The sequence below is a fragment of the Corvus kubaryi genome, unplaced genomic scaffold (assembly GCF_017639235.1).
Source record: "Corvus kubaryi isolate FWS band 111438036 unplaced genomic scaffold, C.kubaryi_AGA036_p1.0 37334, whole genome shotgun sequence".
Classification (NCBI taxonomy): Eukaryota; Metazoa; Chordata; class Aves; order Passeriformes; family Corvidae; genus Corvus; species Corvus kubaryi.
In genome coordinates, this window is record NW_024581108.1 from 20445741 (window position 1) to 20462034 (window position 16294).

General features: G+C 40.4%; 1 protein-coding gene across 2 annotated transcripts; it reads right to left on the reverse strand.

Moving 5' to 3' along the window:
• Window positions 1-495: 495 nt before the first annotated feature.
• Window positions 496-16266, reverse strand: ORC1 (origin recognition complex subunit 1). 2 transcript variants are annotated; one of them, XM_042030701.1, is made up of 17 exons: window positions 16214-16266; window positions 15281-15385; window positions 14809-14936; window positions 13461-13630; window positions 12898-13279; window positions 11963-12260; window positions 10488-10592; window positions 9945-10134; window positions 9296-9402; window positions 8511-8612; window positions 7833-8004; window positions 5521-5628; window positions 4643-4792; window positions 3324-3443; window positions 1698-1864; window positions 1380-1467; window positions 496-868 (listed from the first exon to the last, which is right to left on the reverse strand). In XM_042030701.1, the coding sequence occupies exons 2-17, from the start codon at window positions 15367-15369 to the stop codon at window positions 674-676; spliced, it is 2571 nt and encodes an 856-aa protein (XP_041886635.1). In that variant the 5' UTR covers window positions 15370-15385; window positions 16214-16266; the 3' UTR covers window positions 496-673. The 2 variants fall into 2 exon arrangements, with proteins under 2 accessions (XP_041886635.1, XP_041886634.1); XM_042030700.1 differs by lacking the exon at window positions 16214-16266 and adding an exon at window positions 15470-16157.
• Window positions 16267-16294: the final 28 nt, after the last annotated feature.

The window sequence follows — 16294 nt, forward strand, 5'->3', positions numbered from 1 at the left end:
GCCCGCCCGCGGCCCCGGCGGCTGCGCGGCTGCGCGGAGGGGCGGGCCCGGCCCGAGCCACGGCCCCCCGGCCCCCCGGCTTGTGCCCGAACTGTCCCCGGCACGCAGCAGCGGCACCGGGGGCGGCTGCCGAGAGGCAATGCTTGATAGCAATCGACCAGAAAAAAAGAGCTGGGTATTTGAATGGCACAGTGCGTGCGGTATTTTCACAGCCTCGTCCGTTCCATCATTGAGCCTGGACTGCAAACTGCAAGTTCCTTTATGTTAGTAGGGAAAAGTTTTAAGCACATTTTAACAAAGCCTTTCGTCAAGTATAGAAGTCACTGAGGAAAATCTACAGTATGCTAGACTTCACGAGTCTTAACAACAAAAAAATAGTGATTCAAGTAATCCATTTCAAATAACCCATTCCAAGTTCATACACCTCAATTAAAAGGGGACCAGTGACCAGCACTTCAAGTACTTCTAAAAACAAATAGTTTGAAATATTTAAAATGCTTTGAAATTAATTCTTTATTATTAAAAAGAGTTCTTTAACACATCAAACAAATAAGCAAAGCATTTTAAAAAAATACATTTCACTGTTTCCATTTTATCAACAATTTAAAATATTTAAAAACAGATGGTATTTAAAATATTTATACATACTAAAAGCAATAAAATCTCTTTTGCTTTATTCCTCCCTGAGTGCATACATGACATCGTCCTGGCTGAGGTTCAGTCGCACCCGCATGTGCAGATATTTATTGCTGGCCTCCACCAGCAAGAGCCTGCAGGCACCAAGTCTTGAACAAATTCCCATGATTTCTGACACTGTAGGGCTCTGCAGGCCTTCCACCCTGCACAAGGCCACGTGGTGCTGGTAGACCTGGTGAAAAAGAGAAAAGGACACAGGTTATGTTTACTGCCTGCTGCAACTGAATGTGCTAAGGTGACACAGAGAAGCTGCTTTCTCCCCACCTCCATGGGAGGGGAGATAAAATAGCTCCAGCCTGTTCAGATGCTGTAATTTTATATAAAAAGGTTTAGAAATATATATTTATGTAAGTATGAACATTCAGCTTCCACACTACTCATGACTACTCCAGAATCCTCACAGCTCTGCTGGCACCAAGTATTTTATGGGTCTACTAAAAAAAAAACCAAGGCTACCAGTGACATATCTGCCTCTATGGAGAAAAACAGTGATGCACAAGTCAGAATCAACTTTTAGTTTTCCTCTTTGGACTGTTGCCTGATAATTTCAGTTTCTCTTTAACTTTTCCTGTTATAAAGCATGTTAGGGTAGAAGCATGAAATGTTTTAAGATGCAGGCCAAAAAAAATAAAAATCACCTTGTGATTCAGGTCACTGGTGTCAGTAACAAGAAAGTCCCGTACCTGTTGAACTGTCGCCTCCTCAACTCCCGCCCTGCGAAACTCTGCCAAAATTGCTTTCAAAAAGATTTGTTCATGCAACGAAGCATTCCTGAGTTGAAAAACAAAACAGACAAAAATCCATTTGTGAAGTTCAGAACCTAAGAAACATCAGGAGGAAGTCTGGAAGGGAAATTGCTTGTGAATATCTAAACAGAGGTGGGCAGTTTATGTAGCAACTCGCCAATGTACCACACACAGCCTGCAACTCCGGCATCACAATTTTTATTTTTAAAAACTAGTGGCGTGAAAGAGGCACAAAAGCAAAGGAAATGTTTTTACCTGATTGCATTGACATATGGTGATGAAAACATTTCATCTATGGCTTCAGTCACGTGGGCCATCTTGACAATCTCTGGGGTTCTCTTCTGCCTGGCAAACTCGCAGATCTCTGTGGCCCTCCTGCAGATATCCAGGCACCGCCGGGCATCCCCAGACAGCGCTGCCACCTGCAAGTGACCATGACAGATTTGTAACAACATTTCCTACCAGTCGGGGAAAGAGTTTAGCAAGAATCAACAGCCAAACAAAACCCAAACACCCGGAGCACCCAGTGGGAGAGCAACATCTCTGAACTACCTTACTACAATCCCTGATCCTGAACAACAAATCTTACTGACCAAAACCAACAGAAGCAACTCTCTCTCTCACTGCCCCCATCCTGATCCAGTCATCACAAACTCAAGAACTTTTTTCTATAACCACAGAGATTAAAAAAAATAATTAAAGGTGAGCAATTCACTTCAACACCAAAAGCTTTCAGATCAATTTAATTATCAGTGAAGACCTTTACCATAATCCAGGTTCATGCAAAGGGGAAAAAAAAAAGGGGGGTGGCTATGACACCAAAAAACTCAAGTTTTTCCATACTCATTAAAATACTCATTTTAAGAGTACACTAGTAATTTTAGAAGGTCTCAAAGAAATATCCAGGATAGTCAATTTACAGTTACAAGTGCGTGAAAATTTTCAGGTGTCTGAAATTTCTGAAACAAAATATTTGTTAAAACCCCAAATGTGCTTTACAGTTTTAATAAAGCTATGAACATTCACCAGATATAGTACTGGCCTAATTTTCCCAGTAGATGCTGGTAACATACAAAAGCCCTAGAACAACCCAGCTGGGGCTGAGAATGAGCAACCCTTTAGAAAATCTAACTGCAAGGTATATTTCTGTATTTTCTGAAGAAAGCTCATACTAGAAAAACATTGCAGTTATTCACTCTGCAAAACCATCACTGTTATCCTTACAGAGAGGTGGTTCCTTCACAACAAAACACATGCTTGTATTTACTTCTGACATATTTATGAGCACTTCTTTAATCCTACAATGATGTAGGATGTTTTGACATAATTTTAATGATTACTTTAATATAGAGTTGCTAATCTAACACATTAGCAATGCATATATCTCAATTTGAGAAGCTGCTGATCCCCAATGAATTACTTATTTTTTGTATAACTGAGTATTAAGACTTGAAAACAGAACAGGTACTATCTATTATGACAAGGCGCTTAACATCTTGAGAAAGAAAATTAGTATGGCTTTTTCCACTGCCACTGGCATGCTGTCTTTTTCAGGATTCTCCAATGACTCACATTATGTTAAACAGTGGAGACAGTTGACATCTTATCATCATGCATTATCACGACTCTTGTTGTCATGCCTTCAGCTCTTGGAATGTGCTGCTGCCTTCTCAGAGTAGGTGGAAAAAGCAAGGACACTGCTCTAGCAATGTCTTCTGAGAAAATACCCTGAATAATGTATGATCTAATTGTGCCCCACTTGCCTCCAATGCAGAACACAACCACAGAACCAAGTCTAACAGCTGTTACAAAACTCTCCCTGCTGTCCCTACACTCTTCACCCAGTGCAACATGAAGGACATTTATCTGCTCTGTGCTCACCTTTCTGGAAACCAGCTGAACTGCATCCTCTTCAAATGCCTTCACACCTTTCAGTCTGGATGAAATAATTTGCTGTAACTGTTTGTAAGTGTAGGGCTGAAAGGACATTCTGGTGAGGCCCTACAATAAATGACACAACACGGTGAGAAGCATTTGTGGTGCTGGAAAACTCCCAACTGCTCATGCATGGCCTGTGTGGTTACTTTTACTTTCTCTGGTAGGAGCAATCAGTCCCTTCCCTCCAAGTGACATGCTTTAATCAATCATATTTGTGAAATAAATGTACAAATCCACAAAATTGTGACTCAGTGAGGACCAGTGGTTGGATCTCCCCACTTGAAAGGCCCGAGGAGCAAGTGAAGCTATTAGAATTCAAATTTCTCTTATTAAAAACCTTTAATCAAATCAGAGCTCCCCAACACAAAAATATTTTGATTACATCTGTCTACACTTTTTTTTTTAATACAATAACAGCAGCAGCAATGAAAAAATATTCATGTCTCCTTTAGCAAATCCGTATATGTTTGTATTGACTTCAGGTTAGCCATCAGCCAAGAATTTAAACCCTCTTCTGGCTCAAGCTAATAAGAACTGCTCTCAGATGAGGACAATCTATGTTACAGATGGTGCACTGCCTTTTACATCCTACAGGAGACCTGGGGTTTGAATTTCTTATGCAAAACCTCTCCTATGACTGTATGGACTCAGCTGATCTGCAGTGGGTTTAGTGGGTGGGGGGAAGCAATTCACACCCTGTGGAGCTGTCTTTGAGTCATGAAAGGATAGAGGCACAGAGCACTGTTTTTTCAAACCACTTTTCAGAGCCATGATGAGATGACCTAGGAAAATGTATTCAAAACAAGTGGAGAGTGTATCCAATTTTCTTTGTTGGATACCTTTATATAATCTACCAACCAACGATGGCAAACAGAGAAGTAAGTAGGTGCCTGGAATGAAAGGGGAAAGAGGAAGAGAAACCAGAAGAGAATTCTTCTGAACTGTAGAGTAAGCAGCCTAATCATGAAGCACAGTGATTGATTATCCAGATCTTAATATATTTTAAAAGGCATCCATATTCATATTTCATTCTTACAGAACATAGTGTACATACACAGCATAATACCTGATTAGCAAACAGGCTCCTGAACTTTGCTAAGATTTATGTGTTCATTATCAGCTCTCTGGAGAGGGAATTACAAAAAACATTGTTCAGCTTCTGAGATAACCAATCCTACTTTTCTCCTGGATTGCTTTTGATTGCATCCAGTATTTAATCTGCTCTCATTTGAAGGCATAGCAACAGAACTGCTAGGACATACCAGCCTGCTTGCTACTCTATTCATCATGATTCTCTCTGGCAGGTCCATGGTGTTGGCAATGGCCAGGATGATTAACTTGGAGTGCTTTTGGGTTGGCCAGTCAAATAAGTTGTACATCACGTTCTGTTTGCGGGTCCACAGCAGATCAAGCTGCAGAGATAAAAAGAAAAGAATCAGATTGGAAAAAAGAATGGCCTTTTATTTACAATACCTGATGGGGGTTTGAGAACCAGCTCTGCCACAGAAGATTTCTCATGTGATTTTGAACAAGCTGTCTCTGTTGCCTTTCCTTTATCCATCTACTAATAGGACTGCATTTGCTGAATGAGGGCTCTAATCTCTTTTGGAAAAGCACAGTCCTACTGGATGCTGGAACAGTACTAACCACAACAGTGATTAGACAGCTGGAATTTTAAAACACTACTGTGCCACTAATACTATATCTAACAAGATTCAAAGACCCTCCAAGTGAGAGCCTGAAGCAAAAATAAGAGTACATTTGATTATTACTGAACATAGCACATTCAAGGTTTTTCAAAATTGGGTATGACTTATTTCTCTGTGACTTTTCCCAGTGGAAAAGCAGCAGCTTCCAGACAAAATACAGTTGGATCCTCTGGTATTTAGAACTTGACAAACAACTTATTCCATGTCTTGGAATAACAAAACAAAAAACCAATGTGAAATCCAAGGCAGATTTAGGAAAATTAATTTAAATAGGCAAGAGGAACTATTTTGTACCTCCTCTTTCCTAAGTCTATTCCTGTTACATCACATGTGATACACTCAAAGCATGCATAATTTGTCTTTTTCCATCCTCCAAAAACTCACCGCTTACAATCCTTGGAGGAAAGAAAACACAGGATTCTTTGTCTCACCTCATCCACTATCAGCACTGTGGTCTTCCTCTTTGGTCCAGGTGTACTGAACAGCTTTGCCAGCAGTACTGCAGCATGAGGTGCTGTCACCTTCTGACCCGTCAGGAACTGTACAAGGATTGAACAAGTATTGAAGGTTAATCACACCAAACCCCTGGAAATACAAAGTTTGATTCCATTCAATTTTGCCTTTCCCTGACAATCAACACGAAGCACCGGGATTATTTTTTCCATGGGGGAGTAAGAAAAAGGAGAAAGTAGCTCATAAGACACTTAGGTCTACCAAGAACTGTCCATAAAGGAGAAGAGAGACAAAACAAGGCACAGCTAAAAAGAAAGGCCCACAGAATTCTCTGCAATTTGTCTTAGAATCATTAAGAAATCCTGAACCCACCCAGTCTAGAGGGCTCTAAACCCAGCATATCTCAAGGGTATCTCTGAATGCACACACCTACTGAAAACCTAAGTCAGCTGACAAGAATAGCCTGACTTCAGTAATCTTGGACTCCTATTAAAATTCTAATGAATCATCAGCAGGATCTATAATTAAATTTATTCAACTGTGAGCTAAAAAAATACCTGCAATACCTTTTGCAACTATGTGGCAGAACAGATGAGCTGACTGTACATTACCTCTTCCCTTGCAAGTCCAAAGATATCCAGAAATCAAAGCATGACATTTCAAAATTACACTGTAGATGTGGAATCAATTGTTCATCATAGCACAAAGTCCAGCAATAAAGCAAAATGAAGACTGCATTTGAAAACTGTGTTTCTTTTCTAAAATCTCTTAAAAACCTAAGATTTGATACTACTAAACAAGCCAGAGCACAACATTAATGTATCATCTCTACTTGTTTCATGTTTCCAATTCAGTCAGCACAGTCCAAATCAGTCAGAGAAAGGAGCTGAATCCCAGAGAATTCTGATTCTACAGCTCTGGAGCCGAGTATCCAATATACCACGGAGCTCAGTTGCTGTGGTGGAACTGGACACTTACTATACCCAAGTATTTAACGTTCTCTCTTTCATCTGCCCATGGCTTCCAGTCCCTGTTCCATCTCTCTACAGCAGTGAGGGACTCTCCTAACTGCAGGAGGGAAGCTCCAGAATTTGCTTCAGTCATGCAAAGAAACATCAGTGAACTGGAGCTCAACCTGCAGCAATCAGGAGAGTAGCAGCAGCCTAACTCTTAGCTGGGGCTCTTGGATAGCAGCTGAGGCAGAAGGAATTGGAGAAGTACATGGTTCATGTGACCTTGTACTCCCCTGAAGGATATTTAACTGGGCTAGCTTAGAGTTCAGGACCCGTGGGGGGTGACAGATTGTACTTCCAAAGGCCTATTCTTTATTCATTTTAAGATTTTACGCTGAATGGGATAGGAACAAAGGATGTTCAAATACATTCACACTACCATGAAATAAGGTAATTGTCAGGAAGCCTCTCACTATGCTAAAGAAACACAGTGGCCTGGTCTCAGCAAATCCCTCAGCAAGACACTGTATCAGCTGGTTTGAGGAAAGGATGCAAATATGCAAATTTAACTCCCAACTATGAGGATAGGGACATTAAAACACTGATGTATGCCACTCCCTGCTCAGAAAGATGATGTCAAACTTAAATAAATGGAGCAGAAGTTTAAATGAAAATGGAACAGATGTTTCAGGAAACCATTTAATTTCCAGGTCACTGGTTTAAAGTTAGCCTAGACTGAGAAAGCTTTTGAGCAGTTACAGTCTAATGCCTACTGGGTGATCTTAATCCAGTCCTCAGAAGATTAATTCCCACCCATACAACACAAGCACAGTCAGTAGTCCCAGATGGATACTGCAGACTGGTTTGTCATGGATATGTGAAATACATTTTTGTTGATAGAGATGGCCCCTCTTTAGCTGAATTACTACTACAACTGACCAACTACCCACTAAGACCCCCCCAGTAATTATTCTACTGCTACACTGACTTTCAGAGTTGTCACCTTAGTAGCTGTTTAAGCAGATGTGCAGAAAAAGTTACACAATGGGAAAATGTAAAAAGCTGGTTTCGATTTTTTTTAGATGAGCAGATGCAACAATCCAGGCTATCTCTCAGCCATTACCATTATGCTGCAGAAAGCAAAACAATGCAAGAAGTTGGCTAAGGCCTTAAGTTAATTATTTTCTAACCTGCTCTAAGATAAAAGCACACAGTCTCTTGGAGGAACTTTGAAGTACTGATAAGTGCCTTGAATACTGTAACATATCAAGGATCTGATAGTAAAGTGTAATATCTCTTCTTTCAAACCCAGGAGCCACTGAGAAGGCTTTGCTTACCTCTAATATCTGCACATAGGCTTGGTGAGGGTCTGTCAGCTTCATGCCATTGATCTCCACAAACTGGAATGGTGGCAGTTCATCGTTTTCTGCAGCTTGATGAAGACACCGAATTACTTCATGAACAGTTGCAGTTTTACCTGTTCCAGGCACTCCAGAAATGTACATGCACCTACGAAAGGAGAACACCTCTTCAGCAGCCTGAGCAAAATGGTAACACTCCTGGCATTTATGAGCTGGGATTCCTGACCTCTGACACCAGTCTTGAACGCTCCTCTGTCACTTCAGGCAATTCCCTGTATCTTACTTTATTTGCAAGCTGGGACATAACACATTGGAGGATCATGAGGATTTTTATTATTACTAAAGCAATTAACAACCTGAAATATTTTATAAATGTAATTTACCTCTTCTAAAAAAAACAAAGAGTTTCCCAGACATCTAAAATTGACTAGTTATATTTTGGTCTTTAATTTGAATCTGTACAATAAAAAAGCCCACATTATTTCTATGCACAACACCACTTAAGGAAGAAAAATACCAGGAAAATTGAATGAGGACCTTTAAATGATAATAACTTTTTAAATACAAGTAATAAATATAAAGTAAAAAGATATCATCTGACTGCTGTTATGCCACAGGCAGATGTGATCTTGGTTACAGTCTTGCCAAACTCACCCTCCTGTACCATCAATAAGTTTGCTTTCCACAAAGTTATAGATATCCTGGAATTCTTCCTCACGACAAGGCAGAGATTCTGGGATAGCAGAAACATGCAGCCTTTGAATTAAAAAAGAAAAGAAAAAGAAAATTAAAATTGCAGTTCTCTCTGAAGAATTGATGCAAACAGCCAGATGCTCACCTTCCTCCTGTGTGGAGTTTTTCAAATCTCTCTTACAGACTTTTATGTCAAGTATCCCAAAAGAAATAGCCTAGTCTCTTTCTGTGTGCTCTTAATTTATGCAGCAATAAAGATCCATCTGTTTTAATTCACAAACTATTTGTAAATCAGTACAGAGGTAGGATAAAACAGGAGAAACTAAAACCCAGTTTGAAAGAGTCAGTCCTGAATATTCTCCTTTTTTTTTCCACTGTGAAGGTCTACGATGATACCTGTAAAGCTTTTTCATACACCAAGAAGAGACAAATATTGTATCTTTACAATCTACAGTTAATCAGAGAGAATCTTTGCTTTTCTAATGTACGGAATAAAGATACCGAATTCTGAAGAACTTAGCATGGACTGGTTAAAATAATTTAAAATTGTGAAAGTAGTATTCTAAGTACTACCAGTATTTGTAAATCTAATATTGTATTGTAAATTATTAAATGCTCTTCTTGTATCAGAAGCGTTTTTACCAATTTTATTCAACATGGTAAAGATGACATTCCCTATTTCAGCACAGCCTATTGCTATGCACATCTGATGCAAAAAAAAGATGATTTTCCTGAGCACAAGCTACCTTAATCTGGCCTCTTCCAGTACACTGACTGGTTCCTGGGCTGCCTGGATGCGCCTGGGAATTTCCGGAGTTGCATTCCGGGGTGTTCTGGGTGTTCCTGGTAAAGGCTGCAAAGAGAAATAACAACCTCAAGCAGATTTTCTACAAACAGCAATTTCTGTTGGAAACAAATCATTGATAGGAGTTTCCAAAACATTACTAATGCCAGAGTACAAGATGAACTGAGAACCAGTATTTTACACAGGGAATTACCAAACAAGCCTTATGGTGTTTTCTTCCTAAGAGAAAAAGGAAGCTGGAAAGGGGGTGGTGACAATTACACCTTTCAATTGTCTGAAGAACTTTTTGAGTTGTTAGTCCTTTTCTGGAGTCCTGTGTTACAAAATTATCTGGTTCTTAAGAAACAGTGTGCAAGCTAGTATTTTCCCTGTTTAGGCTACAGTTTCCTGATCAATATTGTCACAATATTCACAACATGCAAATGGCTTATACATTTGCATAACCTAGCAATATCAAAGATTAAATTAATCCAGATAATGCTTCATTGAAAGCTAAGGGGTTCAGATATGTAACTCTGGTACACAGGCATCAAGCATTCAAATAACTGGCTCAGAAATAATAAAAATAGCTCTTTTATATGGAACCTTACAGTTTTTTTCAGTGTCTTTGCAGGAGTGTGAACTGCAGGCTTCCTTGAAGATTTTGGGGTGCTGAATATTCTGCTGGCTTTAGTTTTCTTTTCTGGTGTACAGGGCACATCATCATCATCCTCCTCTTCCTCGCTACTTGAAGAGTAGGAACTATCAGAGCCAGACAGAAAATCTTCCTGGTCCAACACGCTATAAGAAACAGAAATTACTTGAGCTTTAAAAAAAATACATACAAGTCTACACATCACAGAGCAATACTGGTACACTTTCAGCTTTTTCTGTAGTTCTTGTAATCCAGCGTGTTTTCCACTTCAGCTGCTAATTTTCCATGGCTTTTTAACAGACTGGTTTAAAGGAAGTCAGTTTTCTGAAGAACACCATGAGTCAGCTTTATGTTTCTGAACACAAACCAGTTTTTACTCAAGCCACAATTAAGCTGTGCTTTTAGAACCATTTGCATTTCAGTATTAAGCCAGACAAGCTCTCAAGGCTTCAAGTTATCAACAGCAATCTGAACAGGAGATCACGGCTGCAGGGTTTACCTGATCTGCTCTGCAATGAGAGCACTTGTTTTCTGTGCACATGTTCTGCGAGAACGAGGGGTCAGCACAGGGCTCTGGCTGCTCCGTTTCTGATATTCAACTAAACTGGAAAGAAAGAACACAAAGCTGGTTGTATTCCCTCCCTTTGCATCACACTTGCAAAGACACAGAGAAGGCCTTTCAAACTTCAGGCTCAATTGTTACCAATGTCAATCCAGCATGAATTCTTATTTGTTATTTACAGATTGGCTATGGCATGGATGCTGGCAGCACAATTTCCCCCCTCTTGCACTGTGTCTTCAATACATCTTTGCCAAGAAAAACAAAATATTTGCTGTATTTTGCACTGTCAAACTGAATGGACAGGGGCTCAAAACAGCTGCGTTTTTATTTGATAGAGAGGTGGGTTTTTTTGCCTATTTTTTTTCTTAAGAGAAAAATAAGAAAAAAATTATTTCCTTTGGGCATCTCTTTGATCTGCTCTTTGGAATGTATTTTTCTCTTTGTGTTTTGATATTCTTGGCTGTCTTCTTGGGTACTTCTTCATCCCTGCCATTGAAACATTTTACTGTTACTACACAACTTTTCTACTGGTTCAAAGTACAAAATGAGACAAATTACAGATGCTTTTATTATTTGTTGACAGTTCTTAAAAGTTTTTTAGATCTATAAATACTACTGAAATGCCATTACCTTACCAATGATAGGTAATCATTTTCACGCTATATTATAAGTGACAAAAAAGAAGTGCAAATTCCATTGTTGCATCCACATCTTTACTCTTGGAAAGGAGGAAATGGACTGGTTTCTGGTTCCTTGCAACATTTTGCACAACAGTCTGTTCTGTTTTTCTCCTGCCCCAGTTTATGCCATTTTTAAAGACTGTGTGAAGATATACTTGAATAATTGTGCTTTTTGAGTTTTGATTTCTTTTCAACATAAAAAGTAGCATGAAAGTATACATACAATTCTCATGAGGACTCTCCTGAGGCCAATCATACCTCTCTCTACAGTCCAGCATCCCTCAACACTTGTCACAAGTAAGGCACATCTGAGCCTTCATTATGGAGTGCAAGGAAACAGGTTTTCATCCATGTTGGTGGGTACAATCATCGTGAGAAGAATGATCAACATGGCTTCAACTTCCTTTCATATCATCCCACCATTCCCATTTCCAACATCATCCTCTGTTCTTGGAACCACAAACTGCTTTTCCATATGGAAAGTTGGCTCCTCTTTGGATCTCCCTGATCATTCATCCATCTCCAAGTACTATTTTCTAAAGCTTCACCACAGTGCACTTGTCACTGCTAAGGCTCTCCCCCTTCTCTCCCTGTTCTCAGCAAGCAAAACATGGCACATGCAGAGACTTCACCTACTTTTCTCTCCAGAAGTCTTTCATAAACGTGTTTTAAGAGAGCTTCATACAAATAGAAATCCCATACAAAAATAATGATAAAAATGCTGCCACTTACGATAGATTGTCATCTTTCCCATGAAGATTCTTGTCTTTTTCACTGAAATCTTTGACTTTAGTGTAGGGGGACAATCGTACTGTGTCAATGAACCTCTGACAGTGCTCTGCAGTATCAGATATTGACTTGGACTTATCATTGCTGCAGGGGATCTTTGGTGGTGAGCCTAAAACTTCACTTGTAAATTTCACTTTTCTTTTAGTGGCTGATGGTGCTAATGGTGCTACAGCATCACAGTCATCATCCAAAAGACTCAAAACTTCACATCCCAGCAGCCTGTCTTTAGATCTTGTAGGACCTAGAAATGAAAACCAAAATGAACTTTTGTCAGGCTTCAGTACGGCTGGTTTGGTTAACTTTCAGAAGACATGCAACAACTGGCTCATTGACTGAGTTTAAATGAAAGCAGATGGTCATTTCACTCCAGAAACAAGGAACTGGATCACTAGAAGGCATTTCCTCTAAAAAATTACTAAACAGAAGACACACAGATTTTTTCAGTTTTCTAACCCACCTCCATCACCTACAACTTTATTCAGGTTCCCCGTTGAAAATACTGCATGTTCCACAGGATCAAATGTGCTTATTCAACCAGCTCAATGTAAACATTTTAGTGCACAGTTAGTCAGAAGATTAAATAAAGTGGGGCATTCTGAGGTCAAGTTAGGCTGATTGATAGCATTTCAGTCAACAAGCACTTTAATTCAGATTTATCAGATTTGCAGCAGCAGTTGGATATAAGCAATAGAGTTCTTAAAACAGCAGACAAGACAAACTGATGCGCCCACAAGGCTTGGGCTGATCCCATAGCCTGAACAAAGTAACTAAAAAGATTGATGTTGAATGTTACAATTGCTACAATTACCCAAAATGGAAAAGCAGAGCCATATCACACTCAGAACTACTGAATGGACAGAATATTGCCATATACATACTGTTTAACTCCAGCTTCTTCCTTGCTGTTGGGGTTTTGATGTCATTATTAGCCACTCTTTGAGAATGCCTCTCCTTAGCGAGGGAGGACTTGGAAGAAGAATGTTTTGATTCTATTTCCATATCAATGTTTTTTGGTTTTGTGGCACTCCGAACAGCACTCTCCGTCTCTTTTTTCACAGGTGTAAGGATGTCTGAAGGAATAAATGTTTTTGAAGAGTTTGTGATGACACCTCTTTTCTTGTTAGCTTCTTTCAGCTTAGAGAATGTGTCCGGGGACAAAACCTTGAAGTGCTTCCCATCCCAAGACTGTTTGACATAGAAAGTTTGTTCCTTGTTTAATGTAATAATAGGCAGCTCCTCACCCAGATGTAGTGGTAATACCTGCAAAACCAGAAAATACCAAAACACATACATTAATGTTTACTGTTAATTTAGAATTCAGCTACTTTCTATTCACAGATCTTATTACTGCAACTCATGCAATCCTTAGTTACTAAGTCATACTACAGGGCTGCTGCTGTTTCTTTCTTCCCTCTCTGTGTAGAAGAGTTGCAGTACATACCATGATGCTTTTAATAATGGTCTCTGCAGCTATATCAGTGTCATAACCAAGAACTTGATCGAAAAACACCTCCTGGGCAGAAACCTCTCTTTTAAGTAGCTTCCGTTTGTTCTGAGGTATCTCCTCCAAACGACAGAACCACTGCACAACTGCACGTTTGTGCTGAGCACCTGCAACAGGGAGAGAAAGCCAGGGAACATCAAGAATTTTCAAGTGTCACAAATAGTGCCAGACTTTAGCTGAAAAGCCAGCAAGGGTAGAAATCCTCCCTGGACATAAGAGAGAAAGCATCAGATAAGAGACTGCAATTCCCATTTTCTAATCTAAATTAAAATGTCTGAGTTGAGAATTTTAAGGACTAAGGTAATACCTGCACAGGGTCTCAATCACAAAAATACCTGAAGACCACCTCCAGACCACCAGTTCCCTATCACAAACAAAGAGGTTCCTTATTTGCATAGGTGTGGTCTCCTCAAACCCTGCTAACTAAAAGCAGCGACGTAAAAGGAGAACTGAGAAATTTCAGGACATTATTTGTAGTGCCACTGTACTTTCAGAAGCCAGAAACAATTTTTTTCACTGGCTGACAAACCAGGGAATATTGCTGATGAAATATCTTGTTTTTAAGGAAATTTCATGGGTTTCATTCCAGCATGAAAAGAATACTCAGTTGTGCTACAAAAAAAAGTGTGTTAGTAAATAAATAAGCTGGAATGATATGTATTTATGTTTTTAAAAAGGTAAAGAAAATTAAAAACCCTCAAAGCATTACTATGGTGGCACAGAAAGAAAAAAAGCTGTTCAAAGAAATCAGATCTAGCCAATGAGTAGCTCCCAACTCAGTCTTCGTATCATCCACCTCCCATGATTTATCTTTTCATATCTATCTCTGTATAAACAAGCACTTCTACACGGAACAGAAGTAACAAGTCCCATTTATTCAGTCTTGTACTTTATTGTTAAATTGCCTGATGTCTAATGAGATGCAAATTTCAGGGCTGCAGTGCTCTTGCTCCATTTGGATTCTCTAATCTCTAAATAAAGCACGAGGTCACACTGTCTTCCTCAAGGACCACTCCTTTTAAATTAGACAATTATGTAAAAAGACTGTAAAAATTACAGTGTGCTTAAACTTTCCATTTATGTATTAAATTTAGCTGAAATTAGCCATAAGTCCCAAATATTTGGGGGAGCATGTGAATACAAATGCAGTGATTACCAAAGCTTAATTTTCTTAATAAATTTAGCCAGTGACATAGTGTTAATGCTAACTACACCCCCACGAAAAAGGTAACTTTAAAACATTTCAAAATTTCTCATTCAGAAAGTAAGTTTTTATTTCTCTTACCATCTTCATATAAATCCATGAGCTGTGCCACATAAGGCTGATCTGCATTCACCCCTTCTACTAAAATAAAGTCACCAAGTTGTATACAGGTTTCTGTTCTGCTGCTTTCTGATGTAATAAGGATCCCCCTAAAAAATGACACACAGAGGAAGATTAAGAGAATTTCATATTCTTCATAATTCACATATCATTAAGCCTGATGTCCTGTCAACTTTACAGTTAGTTATGCCCCTCCTTGCAATGCTTATAACTTAGTTTCCCTGATTCGAAGCTTTCATATGTAGTTCAATTAGTTAAAACTTATTCACAGATTTAGTTAAATGCTTTTGTTCTATACATACAGTGCCACAACAAAATACTCAAAACCTTACTCATATTGTCACTGACTGCCATGTTAACCTAAACTATGTCAGAAAGGTAAAGAAACATTCATAAAGTTTCCCTGAGCAAGACAGAAATAAATGTTATTTACTTGTACTGGGAGGTCCTCAGCTTTCTGTCCGAGCTCATGGGTTTTCCATACCAGGAGTAGATAAGCTTGCTTTGCTGCCGAGTGTTCATGATTCCTAAGGAAAAGCTGAAACAAATAAATAAACACTTTTGGATTATTATTTAAAAACAAAACAAAACCAAAAAAGGAAATCTGGGAAGATACATAGACCTGTAGAACTGCTAGCAATTCTTTCGGCGTGCATGAAGAACGTGGTGGTTGACACAGAGAAGCCCACCTTCCCCAAAGCCCCAGACACCCCTCCCCGAGGGATGAGGAAGAAAAGAAGATATTTAGTAGCGAACTGTTCTTCAATTCCTTTTCCATTCCCCCGCGGCTCCCCGGCCCTCGCTGCCATAGCTGCGTGTTGGGTGAGACCGTCACCGACGTTTCACTTTCGCTCAATTTTTATGGTTTCGTTTCGGCTTTTAATTTTTTTTTTTTTTTTTTCCCTAAGGAAGAATTTTCGTCTGGAAACTCAGGGAAAAGCCACACTCAGCCCCCAGTGCCGTTCACCGCCCCAGCCCGGGCGGCACATGGCGGCCGAGGGGCCACTGTGCGCCGGACGGGACACGCTGAGGGCCACCGAGCGGCTTCGGCAGCACCGCAGAGCCGCTAACCCGCCACAGCCCTTCGCTAAGCCCCGAACCGGCCAGAGCCCCTCACAGAGCCCCTAAACCGCCCGATCCCCTCACAGAGCGAGTGAGGCTGGGACAGATCACAGCGGTTCATCCGGTCCCACCACCCCGCTCCAGCAGGGTCGTCCCAGAGCACATTGCACGGGATCGCGTCCGGACCGTTGCGGGATATCTCTAGCAAAGAAGAGTGCCCAGCGCCCCGGGCAGCCCGTCCCAACGCGCGGCCACCCGCACCACGAGCGCTTTCGCCCTGTCCCCCCTCACAGCCCCAGCTCACCGCGTCCCGCCGGCGCCGCGATGGAAGTTCGCGCCAAAGCGCGCGCGGAGCCCCGCCCCCGGCGGCGCGCGCGGGGCGGGC